We start from the raw sequence: 12,760 nt of genomic DNA, 5'->3' as shown, positions 1-12,760 counted from the left end.
CCTCCTGCCAGTCTGAGGGTATATTGTAGCCCACCTCTCCTCCACAGCATCCAGTAAATGGGTGAGGGCCTCCTCTGTAAATCTAGGAACTGGTTTCCTAGCTGCCACCCTCTTGACTTGAATCAGAGTAAGTGCTGGGGAGCCATTTCTTCATTGAATTGCTCAGGTGACCCCAGGGACGGGCGACAAGCTGATGGCGGAATACTATTGGCACATTCAAAATATAGTGACATAACCTGATGTTGAAGATAAAGCTGGCATTTTAGCTTAATGGAATACTAAAATAAAAACAGAAAAGGCTGGATTCGAAATGTTAACTGTTTCACTCTCCACAGAATCTGCCAGGCCTGCTGCGTCTCTCCAGCATTTTCTGTTTTTATTTTATCTTGATAGAAGTTCCGTTAGTCAGCCACTATTCATTATTTCTGAGATATCGCAAGCACTGGGGGCTCACATGCAGTAGGAAGTTTGAATTCCCGTGATTTTCTAACTGGTCATCTGTAAAGAAACGTCATTGTTTCCGATAATATTGTGAAGCAGGCTTGTGGGGACGATGTGTGTGTTTGTGTGTATGACTGATTTAGTTAAACTGAAGACAGTCAGACTGCGAGGTTTAAATCATCAGAAGGATTAGCTGTGCGTCAGGCATTTGAAATGGGGCAAAGCTAAGATGGAATGCAAGTAAATACAACATGAATGGGAATTTCCATTGGAAGGTAAATGAGGAGTGTGGAGATATGTCTGAATAAGAGGTGTTGAATTTTTAGCTGTTGAATTTCAAAGGGAAGTTTCACAATTGGCAAAGAACATAAATTAATAAAGCAAAATTAAGTTTATTTTTACATCAAATTAGTGGCTGTAAAGGCAACATTAAAGATTGTTAAATTCTGGGAAAGATAAAATCTTAAGAAAGTTAAGAACAATGGGTTGGATTCTTCCGCCCCCGCCCCCGCCTGCAGCAAGATCGCAACGGGCGGAAAGCGGACCATGTAAAGGTCCATTGACCTCTGGCGGGAATGTCTGTTCGTCGGGCGGTCATAGCCGGAGAATCCCGCCCCATGGGTTTAAAGATGAAAGAGAGAAAACATAAAAAGAAAGATTGAAAGCTGTATGAAAGGAGTAGCCATATGGTATCTTGAAGAGTGCACTGCGATTGGACATTTTGTGAAGGAAACAGCCTCTAGCCACCCCCAGAGAAGGATTTGTTAGTTCCAGAGAGTTTTATTACAGGCCTCGCTCATTGTCGAGTGAGAAGGAAGGAGTAGCCCTGTGAAATTCTTTCCCGATAGAACTACAGTGATGCAAGTTAGATTAAAAAAACATCAAAGCAATCAAGAACACTATTATTTTTACACAATAAAACTGCATCACCACTCCACTGGTAAATATTCCTGTAAATTTTATGCATTCATATTTGCCCGTGGGGTGGCATTGTGGCACAGTGGTTAGCACTGCTAGCAACCACAGCGCCAGCAACCATTTCTGGCGTTGGGTGAATGTCTGTGTGGGGTTGTACTTTCACCCCGTGCCTGTGTGAAGATCCTCCGGGTGCTCCGGTTTCCTCCCACAGATATGGGAGATGTGCAGGTTAGGTGGATTGGCCATGCTAAATTGCCCTTTGTGTCCAAAGATGTGCAGGATATGTGGAGTTACGAGGATAGGGGAGGGGTGTGGGTTTAGGTAGCGTTTGCTTTCCGAGGGTCAATGCAGACTTACATAGAACAGTACAGCACAGTACAAGCCCTTCGGCCCACGATGTTGTGCCGACCATTTATCCTAATCTCAGGTCAACCTGTTATAAAACATAGAACAGTACAGCACAGAACAGGCCCTTCGGCCCTCGACGTTGTGCCGAGCATTGTCCGAAACCAAGATCAAGCTATCCCACTCCCTGTCGTTCTGGTGTGCTCCATGTGCCTATCCAATAACCACTTGAAAGTTCCTAAAGTGTCCGACTCCACTATCGCAGCAGGCAGTCCATTCCACACCCTAACCACTCTCTGAGTAAAGAACCTACCTCGGACATCCCTCCTATATCTCCCACCCTGAATCTTATAGTTATGCCCCCTTGTAACAGCTACATCCACCCGAGGAAATAGTCTCTGAACGTTCACTCTATCTATCCCCCTCGTCATCTTATAAACCTCTAGTATGTCGCCTCTCATCCTCCTCCACTCCAAAGAGAAAAGCCCTAGCTCCCTCAACCTTTCCTCATAAGACCTATCCTGCAAACCAGGCAGCATCTTGGTATATCTCCTTTGCACCCTTTCCAATGCTTCCACATCTTTCATATAATGAGGTGACCAGAACTGCACACAATACTCCAAATGTGGTCTCACCAGGGTCATGCATAGTTGCAGCTCTTAAACTCAAGCCCCCTGTTAATAAACGCTAACACACTATAAGCCTCCTTCACGGCTCTATGCACTTGAGTGGCAACCTTCAGAGATCTGTGGACATGAACCCCAAGATCTCTCTGTTCCTCCACATTCCTCAGATCCCTGCCGTTGACCCTGTAATCCGCATTCAAATTTTTTCTACCAAAATGAATCACCTCGCACTTATCAGGGTTAAACTCCATCTGCCATTTTTTGGCCCAGCTCTGCATCCTATCAATGTCTCTTTCCAGCCTACAACAGCCCTCCACCTCATCCACTACTCCACCAATCTTGGTGTCATCAGCAAATTTGCTGACCCACCCTTCAGCCCCCTCCTCCAAGTCATTGATAAAAATCACAAATAGCAGAGGACCCAGCACTGATCCCTGTGGTACACCGCTGGTAACTGGTCTCCAGTCTGAACATTTTCCATCCACCACCACCCTCTGTCTTCTATGTGATTGCCAGTTACTTATCCAATTGGCCAAATTTCCCTCTGTCCCACACCTCCTTACTTTCTTCATGAGCCGACCATGGGGAACCTTATCAAATGCCTTACTAAAATCCATGTATATGACATCAACTGCTCTACCTTCATCTACACACTTAGTTACCTCCTCAAAGAATTCAGTCAAATTTGTGAGGTCAGACTTACCCTTCACGAATCCGTGTTGACTATCCCGGATTAAGCTACATCTTTCCAAATGGTCATGAATCCTATCCTTCAGGACCTTTTCCATTAACTTACCGACCACTGAAGTAAGACTAACCGGCCTATAATTACCAGGGTCATTCGTATTCCCTTCCTTGAACAGAGGAACAACATTCACCACTCTCCAGTCCTCTGGCACTATCACCGTGGACAGTGAGGACCCAAAGATCAAAGCCAAAGGCTCTGCAATCTCATCCCTTGCCTCCCAAAGAATCCTTGGATATATCCCATCTGGCCCAGGGGATTTGTCGACCCTCAGGTTTTTCAAAATTGCTAATATATTCTTCCTCAGAACATCTACCTCCTCCAGCCTACCTGCCTGTATCACACTCATCCTCAAAAACATGGCCCCTCTCCATGGTGAACACTGAAGAAAAGTATTCATTCAACGCCTCTCCTATTTTTTCTGACTCCATGCACAAGTTCCCACTACTGTCCTTAACCGGCCCTACCTTCACCCTGGTCATTCTTTTATTTCTCACATAAGAGTAAAAAGCCTTGGGGTTTTCCTTGATCCGACCCGCCAAGGACTTCTCATGCCCCCTCCTAGCTCTCCTAAGCCCTTTTTTTTTTAGCTCATTCCTTGCTACCTTGTAACCCTCAAGCTGAACCTTGTTTTCTCATCCTTACATACTCTTCTATTTTCCTCTTGACAAGACATTCTTTTTGTCTTTTGTGAACCATGGTTCCCTCACATGGCCATTTCCTCCCTGCCTGACAGGGACATACCTATCAAGGACACGCAGTATTTGTGCCTTTCCCTGACAGTTTCTGTTCCCATCTTATGCTCCCTAATTCTTGCCTAATTGCATGATAGTTACCCCTCCCCAATTATAAACCTTGCCCTGCCTGGCCCTCTCCCTCTCCATTGCAAAAGTGAAAGACACTGAATTGTGGTCACTGACTCCAAAGTGCTCTCCCACAAACAAATCTAACACTTGGCCCGGTTCATTACCCAGTACCAAATCTAATGTTGCCCCTCATCTTGTCGGCCTATCCACATATTGTGTCAGGAAACCCTCCTGCACACACTGTGCAAAAACTGCACCATCCGAACTGTTCGACTTATAGAGGTTCCAATCAATATTTGGAAAGTTAAAGTCACCCATGACAACTACCCTGAGACCTCCACATCTATCCATAATCTGTTTTGCAATTTCTTCCTCCACATCTTTATTACTACTTGGGGCCTATAGAAAACTCCTAACAATGTGACCGCTCCTTTCCTATTTCTAACTTCGGCCCATATTACCTCAGTAGGCAGATCCCCTTCGAACTGCCTTTCTGCAGCCGTTAAACTATCCTTGATTAACAATGCTACTCCTCCACCTCTTTTACTACCTTTTGTGAGGTCCACGAAGAATCCAGCATGAATTTCCCTGGCCATTCCCAGTGATGTAGGGGCGCGGCCGGCGGAAGCTTCGATTGCTCCTGGCAAATTGAGCAGTTTTGGGCCACCTTCTCAATGTCGGTGTCGAGGCCTGGCCACCAGACATAACTCCGGGCCAACATTTTCATTTTGGTCACACCTGGATGCCCATTGTGCAAGTCTCTCAGTATCAACTCCTGTCCTTTTTCCGGGACAATCACACCCGTCCCCCACAAAAGGATGCCGTCTTCCACGCTGAATTTGGACAGCTTGGAGGAAAATGCCGGCAACTAGCCTGGGAGCTGTCTATGCTGCCCACCATACAGGACTATGTGCCGAACCTTTGACAGGACTGGCTCCGTCTGGGTCCACTCACGGATCTGTGATGCCGTGACAGGCAAGGTGTCCATAACATTTAGGGTTGCAACCACCTCACCGGTCGTGGGGGTCGACATGGGGCCGGTCGATAAAGGCAATCGGCTCAGTGCGTCGGCATTCCCTATCTGGGTTCCTGGTTTGTGTTCCAGAGAATACTCGTATGCAGCGAGCAACAAAGCCCAGCGCTGGATCCGTGCGGAAGCAATGGGCGGGATTGGCTTATCCTCTCTGAAACGTCCCAGCAGAGGCTTATGGTCAGTCACGATAGTGAAGTGGCGGCCATATACATACTGGTGGAAATGTTTCACTGCAAAGACCACTGCCAGGCCCTCCTTCTCGATCTGCGCGTACTTTTTTTCCGCTGCAGTCAATGTGCAGGAGGCGAAAGCTATCGGCCGCTCGGCCCCGTTCTCCATCTTGTGGGACAGGACGGCCCCAATACTATATGGGGATGCATCACATGTGACGAGCAAAGACTTTCCAGGATCATAGTGGGTTAGCAACCCAGACGACGACAATTGTTGTTTTACCCGCCGGAAAGCGGTTTCTTGCGGTTGACCCCAAACCCAGGTGTGATTCTTCTTTAGCAGAAGGTGCAACGGGGCCAGCGTAGTTGCCAGATTGGGGAGGAACTTTCCGTAATAGTTTACGAGGCCGAGAAATGAATGAAGACATTCAGTCGGGGCGGGAGCCTGTTGAATCGTGCGCACCTTCTCTGCGACGGGGTGCAAACCTTCGCGGTCCACCCGATAACCCAGGTAAACTACTTCCTTCATCTGAAAAATGCACTTTGTGCGACGTAAACGGACTCCAGCCTCCGAAAAGCGTCTAAGGACAGCCTCCAAATTTTCTAAATGTTCCTGCTCCGACGTCCCTGTGATCAAAACGTCATCTAAGTAAACAGCAACACGCGGTAAACCTCTCAAAATGCCCTCCATAACGTGTTGAAAAATAGCGCAGGCAGAGGATACTCCAAAAGGCAAACGTGTATATTCATACAGGCCCCGGTGTGTATTAATCGTTACATATGGCCGGGAGGCAGGGTCCAGCTCCAACTGTAGGTAGGCGTGACTCATATCTAATTTTGTGAACGAGAGTCCGCCTGCAAGCTTCGCATAGAGATCCTGTATGCGAGGCATTGGATATCGGTCGAGTCGGGAAGCCGTATTCACTAAGTTTATAGTCGCCGCACAAGCAAACTGTGGCATCTGGCTTCATTCCAGGTACAATTAGTGCTGCCCAGTCAGCGAAATGGACGGGCCTGATGATACCCAAAGTCTCCAAATGAGTGGGTTCCCCTTCTACCTTCTCGAGCAAGGCGTAAGGCACCGGGTACGCCCGGAAATAGCGGGGCGTGGCTCCTGGTTCGACTTGGATACGGGCTACAGCCCCTTTTATTTTCCCCAAACTGGGCTGGAATACATCTGGGTATTGTCCTAGCACCTCCGTCAAACATCCCGAACCTGTTTGGAGGATGTGCTTCCACTGCAGCCGCAAATGGCGCAACCAGTCCTGACCCAACAGGCTGGGCCCATGGCCGCGCACCACAATAAGTGGGAAACACCCCTCCTGGCGTCCATAAACAACAGGGGTCATCGTAGTTCCTGCAATGTCCAATGGTTCCCCCGTATAGGTGGTCAACCTGGCCTGTGTGTCAGTTAATGTAAGGGTCTGTTTACCCTGCTTGATGCGGTCGAATGTCCTCTGGGCGATCACAGAGACCGCTGCGCCAGTGTCCAACTCCATGTTAAGCGGGTGACCATTGACCCGTACTGTCATCTTAATGGGGGCCACACAGGGAGCTGCCACACAATGCAGCTGCAGGCAGTCATCCTCCGTCTCCACGTCCTCGGGAGTAGTCGCCGCAGGTTCATCCAAATGAAAGGTACGGCCCCTCGGCTGGCCCCAGTTTCGGTCGGAACGACGGCGCCTCTGGCGCCCCCAGGACCGGCGTCCGTGACGGGGTCGGCGCCTACAAGTCTGACACGGACATGGCTCCTCATCCATTGGTTCTGGAGAAGGCTCCCTTCGGGGAGGAATGTCTGACGGCCACTGGCGTCAATCCGGACGTCACCTTGCCCAAGGTACCACAGGGGTGCGGGGAGACGCTTTTGGACAGAAGGGGTTGCGCCCCAAGGCGTGCACCTCCATTCCCTGTAGCTCCTGCACTCCTCGTTCTGCGCTCTCTCGGGACAATACTATTTGAATGCCCTGTTGAAAAGTCAATGTTGGCTCGGCTAACAACTTTCTCTGGGTGGCCGCATTGTTAATACCGCAAACCAAACGGTCGCGTAACATTTCTGACAAGGTCTCACCATAGTCACAGTATTCCGCAATCTTGCGTAGGCTGGATAGAAAGTCGGCAACGGATTCTCCTGGGGTCCTTTCAGCGGTATTAAACCGGTAACGTTGGACTATCGTGGGTGGGGTTGGGTTAAAATGTTGCCCCACTAAGTTCACAAGTTTATCAAACGTTTTGGTGTCTGGCGCAGCTGGGTACGTAAGGCTCCTAATCACCCCAAACGTATGCGGGCCGCAGGCGGTGAGCAATATGACCATCTGCCGCTCGTTTTCGGTGATGTTGTTTGTCCGGAAATAGTAACGCATCCTTTGTGCGTACTGGTTCCAGCTTTCCTGCGCAGCATCAAAAACATCCAAACGTCCATACAGAGGCATGGTGGAATAGAAAACAACTTCCAACCTGTGTCCAACAAAAATCCAGGGAGGTGGCTTCAGCAGTGTAGACAGCTATTCATTTTAACCCTCGCCGCTAGTTTTGTGAGGGCCACGAAGAATCCAGCAGGAGTTTTCAGGAATAACATTTATTTACAAATTAACATATATATACAACAGCAGCAACAACTTCTCTTGCTGCCAAACTCCTCTCTCCATGGTTCCAAACTGGCCAGCTCTATTTATGTCTGCTAATGATTTCTCCGCCCCCCTCATTGGGAAGCTCATACTCCCACAGGATTGTGGGATTGTCATTAGTCCCCAGCCAATGGTAAGCAGGCAGATTATAACACTACCTTCCCTACTCTTACTGAAACGTCTATACCCCGGAACTTCCAACAACCATTCTTGTCCCTGTTCTAACCATGTGTCCGTAATGGCCACAACATCGTAGTCCCAAGTACCAATCCATGCTCCAAGTTCACCTACCGTATTCCGGATGCTCCTTGCATTGAAGTAGACACACTTCATCCCACCTTTCTGTCTGCCGGTACACTCCTATGGCATTGATACCCTCCTCAGTACCTCACTACTCTCAACTTCTGCACTACAGCTCATTTGCCCAGCCACCTGACAAATTAGTTTAAACCCCCCCGAAGAGCCGTAGCAAATTTCCCTCCCAGGATATTGGTGCCCCTCTGGTTCAGGTGCAAACCGTCGTATCTGTACAGGTCCCACCTTCCCCAGAATGTGCTCCAATTATCCACGTACCTGAAACCCTCCCTCCTACACCATCCCTACAGCCACGTGTTTATCTGCACTCTCTCCCTGTTCCGCACCTCACTAGCACGTGGCACCGGCAACAAACCAGAGATGACAACATGGTTTGTCCTGGTTCTCAGCTTCCACCCTAGCTCCCTAAATTCCTGTTTTAAATCCCACGTCCTTTCTCTTACCTATGTCGTTGGTGCCGATGTGTACCACGACTTGTAACTGTTCCCCTTCCCCCTTATGGATTCTGAAAACGTCACGGACCCTGGCACCCGGGAGGAAACATATCATCCGTGAGTCTCTTTCGCTGCCACAGAACCTATCTGTCCCTCTAACAATCGAGTCCCCAATAACTATTGCTCTCCTGCTCCCCCTCCTTCCCTTCTGAGCCACAGGGACGGACTCAGTGCTGGAGATTCGTTCACCGTGGCTTACCCCTGGTAGGTCGTCCTGCTCAACAGTATGCAAAACGGTATACTTGTTACTGAGGGGAACGACCACAGAGGATCCCTGCACTGACTGCTTCCTCCCAGCCCCTCTCACCGTCACCCATCTATCTTGATTCTTCGGAGTAACTACATCCCTGAAGCTACTATCTATGACCACCTCTGCCTCCCGAATGATCCGAAGTTCATTCAGCTCCAGCTCCAGTTCCCTAATGCAGTTTCTGAGGAGCTGGAGATGGGTGCACTTCCCACAGGTGAAATCAGCAGGGACACTGACGGCATCCCTCACCTCACACATTCTGCAGGAGGAACATTGCACTGCCTTCCCTGCCATCCCCTCTCGATAAAAAAAAGAAAGAGCTTACCTGTTATTCACTCTACCCCTTAGGTTAAAGGAGGCGGTAGGGGGGCACTACAAGTGTAGTGTCTAGGGTTTGGAGGGCATTTTCTGATACTGGACTATAATATAAATTATAGGTGGCCCTGTAACTACATTTGTGCTCCGATATTACTTTGAATAATTCTGATGAGACAAAAGGTACTCATTGGCTTAGATGCCTGTTTAGAAGAGGCAATTTTTAGAAATAGATAGTGTATACACAATGCTTGTGAATATCAGAAAGGACACAAAATGGCTGTTAGTTATTAAAGCAATACTAAAGACACAAAATGGCTGAACTTAATCTACCTCATGAGAACCAGGCTGGGTATGTACAGGGTGTATTTTAACAGCCACTGATAACAGCTTCACAGAACAAGGAGTGCAATGTATCCTTGATAAAGCTCAAGGTCCACAGCTGCAGACAGGACATGTCCTTGTGTTAGTTTTTAATGACTTCTGAATGAAGTTAGGGGCGGGTAAGACAACACCCACTTTAACCATATATGTGATAAATGGGATGCCAAGAAAATTGATTGACTGCACGTCATGAATTATTACGTGAATATAGTTGATTGATTGTATGTAAATGAGAATACAACTAATTCCACCCCTTGAATCTGTATATTAACCCAATGCGAACCTTAGCTCAAGTGAGAAAGAATATTGCGAGACTGCGTAGTCTCCAAATCTTTCTCCCAGGTCTGAAATAATAAACTGCCTCTTTATACTCATCCTCAGGCCTTCGTGTGAATATTTTCACCTCTAACACTAACCTACACCCCTTCAATTTACTGCTGTCCATGTGCCTGTCCAAGAGTTGCTTAGATGTCCCTAATGACTCAGACTCCACCACCTCTGCTAGCAGTGCATTCCACACACCCACCACTCTCTGTGTAAAGAACCTACCCCTGACATCTCCCCAATACCTTCCTCCAATCACCTTAAAACTATGTCCCCTCGTGACAGCCATTTCCACCCTGGGAAAAAGTCTCCGGCTATCCACTTGATGGGCCAAATGGCCTCCTTCTGCAATGCAGGAATTCTGTGGTTCTAAATATTGACAGATGTGTCAAGAAAAATGTTTAGTAAATTGAGAGTAATTGAGTACTCAATGAGTTAAATAGGTTACACTTATATTTTAATTACTTTAATAATCTGCGATTTCAGGAAGTGCGGAGGTGATGCTCCTAAACAAGGAAGTAATTGGAGTTGTTCCAAAAGCACAAACAAATTATATTTGAGCTCCTACGTTCTGTACTTAATAAGAAATGAGGGTCGCAGGTAAGAAATTTGCTTTCAAACTTCCAAGTAACTTGGCCATTGTAACTTAGCATTGAGAATTTTCTTTACTTCAGTGATGTGAGTTAATTCTGTTATGAGAGGTGTTCACTGAAGACCCATGACTCCCAATTTTAGAAAGGAATTCATAAGCTATGTTTGAGTGAGAGGTAGGATGTTCAAGGAAATACAGTTCAACAATGTGTGGAGACTATTTTTAGCAAATATTCTGGACCATACCACCTGTTACTTAATTTGTCGTGTCAAATTGTTTTTGAGAACTGAACAGAGTCATACTAATATATTAAAAACAAGGAATTGGAACGAGAGACTCCAGCATGGAATGTGCAGGTAGATTTAATCAGTTTACTGGAGGATCGATTCAGATTAGAAAGTGGCAATGAGTTTTATTAAACATTAATCAGAAGGGACAGAAGAAGGCATTCAGACGTGTGGTAACATGTTACTTGACAATGTGGCTCTTGACAAGGAACTTCAGAGTAAACATCCAGCAGGATAGGAGGATCTGAATTGTGGAGCACATTAATTAAATCTATCCTAAATAAACTGAACTTAAGTTTTGGACTTTCGAGGAGATAAATTCACAAACGCGTTTTACACAGAATGTTAGTGGAGAGAAAGTAGAGAGGCCAATCGAGTGGTGCAATTCCTGAAGATTGTGGAATATTTACCATTGCTATGTCATTAGCTTTGAATAAGGAAAACACAACTAATTATCCAGATTTCAAGCAAACTAATTTTTACTGAAAAGAGTTCAAATTGGGTGAGTTAATTGTAAAATTATACAGATGAAGATAAGAACGACAAAACATAGGGCAGCACAGTAGCACAAGTGGATAGCACTGTGGCATCACAGCGCCAGGCTCCCAGGTTTGATTCCTCACTCTGTCACTGTCTGTGCGGAATCTGCACGTTCTCCCCGTGTCTGCGCGGGTATCCTCCGGGTGCTCCGGTTTCCTCCCACAGTCCATAGACGTGCAGGTCAGGTGGATTGGCCATGCTAAATTGCCCTTAGTGACCAAAAAGGTTTGATAGGTTATTGGGTTACGGTGATAGGGTGGAAGTGTGGGCTTAAGTGGGTCGGTGCAGACTCGATGGGCCGAATGGCCTCCTTCTGCACTGTATGTTCTATGTAAAACAAGGGAATTTACATTGTGTGTATCAGAATATTTATTGCAGTGTTTAACAACAGCAAAGTGTATCAAATAATGCAACACATGTGGGTGGAATATCCCAAGGTGCTCACAGGGACCTTAGTAAACAGAAATTAGCACTGGACCCAAAGGAGGCATTAAGAAAGTTGACTAAAGGCTTGGTCATAGTTTTAAGGAATAGGAGAGATGAAGATGTTTTGGGGAGAGAGTTCCAGAGCTTCGGACCTCAGCAGCTGAAGGTTCACCAGCGATGTTGGAGGAGTCTAAGAAAGGGAAATTAAAACTCATTTGACTGGGGTAGAAAAATAAATGGAAATGAGATGGAATAAGCTCAGGTCTGGAGCAGCAGTCAGGACACACATGTGAATGGACACAGGAAAACTCAAGTTATACTGGAAATAAAAACCGAAAGTGCAGAAAATCTCAACAGGTCTGGTAACATCTGTGGAGAGAGAAATAGAACAAACATTTAGAATCCAAAAAAATTTCATGTGATTACATGTAAGCGGCACGGTGGCACAGAGGTTAACACTGCTGCCACATGACACCAGGGACCCGGGTTCAATTCTGGCCTTGGGCCACAGTTTGTGTGGAGTTTTTAAAAAATATTTTTTATTCCCCTCCTTTTTCACATTTTCTCCCAAATTTGCACCACCAACAATAAACAATAATCAGGAACAAATATGTCAATCCCCATAATAACAACGATCCCATCCTCCCACCAAACCCCAAACATTATCCCGCATGTTCACATAAACAAATGACAAAAAGGAATTCGGGATCACCCATAGTCGTCATCAACACACCGCCCCCCTCCCCCCAACCCTCCAACCCATCCCCCCCAACTAATGTTCGATGTTATCCAGTTCTTGAAAGTGCATAATGAATAATGCCCATGACTTGTCGAACCCCTACATCCTTCCCCTCAGTTCAAACTTAACCTTCTCAAGAGTCATGAATTCCAACAGGTCCCCCCGTTATGCCAGGGCACAGGGTGGGTAGGTTGCTCTCCAGCCCATCAGGATCCGCCTTCGGGCGATCAACGAGGCGAAGGCTACAACATCTGCCTCCGCACCCGTTTCCAACCCTGGCTGGTCCGACACCCTGAATATGGCCTTCTGGGGGGCCCGGTCCAGTTACACGTGCACCACTTTAGAAATTAACCTAAAAACCTCTTTCCAGGGCAGCACGGTGGCCT

The 12,760-nt window shown here is 47.0% G+C and overlaps 1 protein-coding gene across 1 annotated transcript in view; it reads left to right on the top strand.

The window, feature by feature from the left end:
* The window catches only part of LOC119973062 (protein FAM3C-like), a 126,569-nt gene that overhangs the window by 60,992 nt on the left and 52,817 nt on the right, over positions 1 to 12,760 (top strand). The window contains exon 2 of the mRNA XM_038810521.1: positions 10,277 to 10,390. Coding sequence (XP_038666449.1) covers positions 10,378 to 10,390 — 13 coding nt within the window. The 5' untranslated portion in view covers positions 10,277 to 10,377. The remainder of the gene's footprint in view (positions 1 to 10,276; positions 10,391 to 12,760) is intronic.

This window comes from Scyliorhinus canicula, chromosome 11, assembly GCF_902713615.1.
Source record: "Scyliorhinus canicula chromosome 11, sScyCan1.1, whole genome shotgun sequence".
Taxonomy (NCBI): domain Eukaryota; kingdom Metazoa; phylum Chordata; class Chondrichthyes; order Carcharhiniformes; family Scyliorhinidae; genus Scyliorhinus; species Scyliorhinus canicula.
Note: the sequence above shows the minus strand (reverse complement) of the source record. Positions and strands in the feature narration are given on the sequence as shown.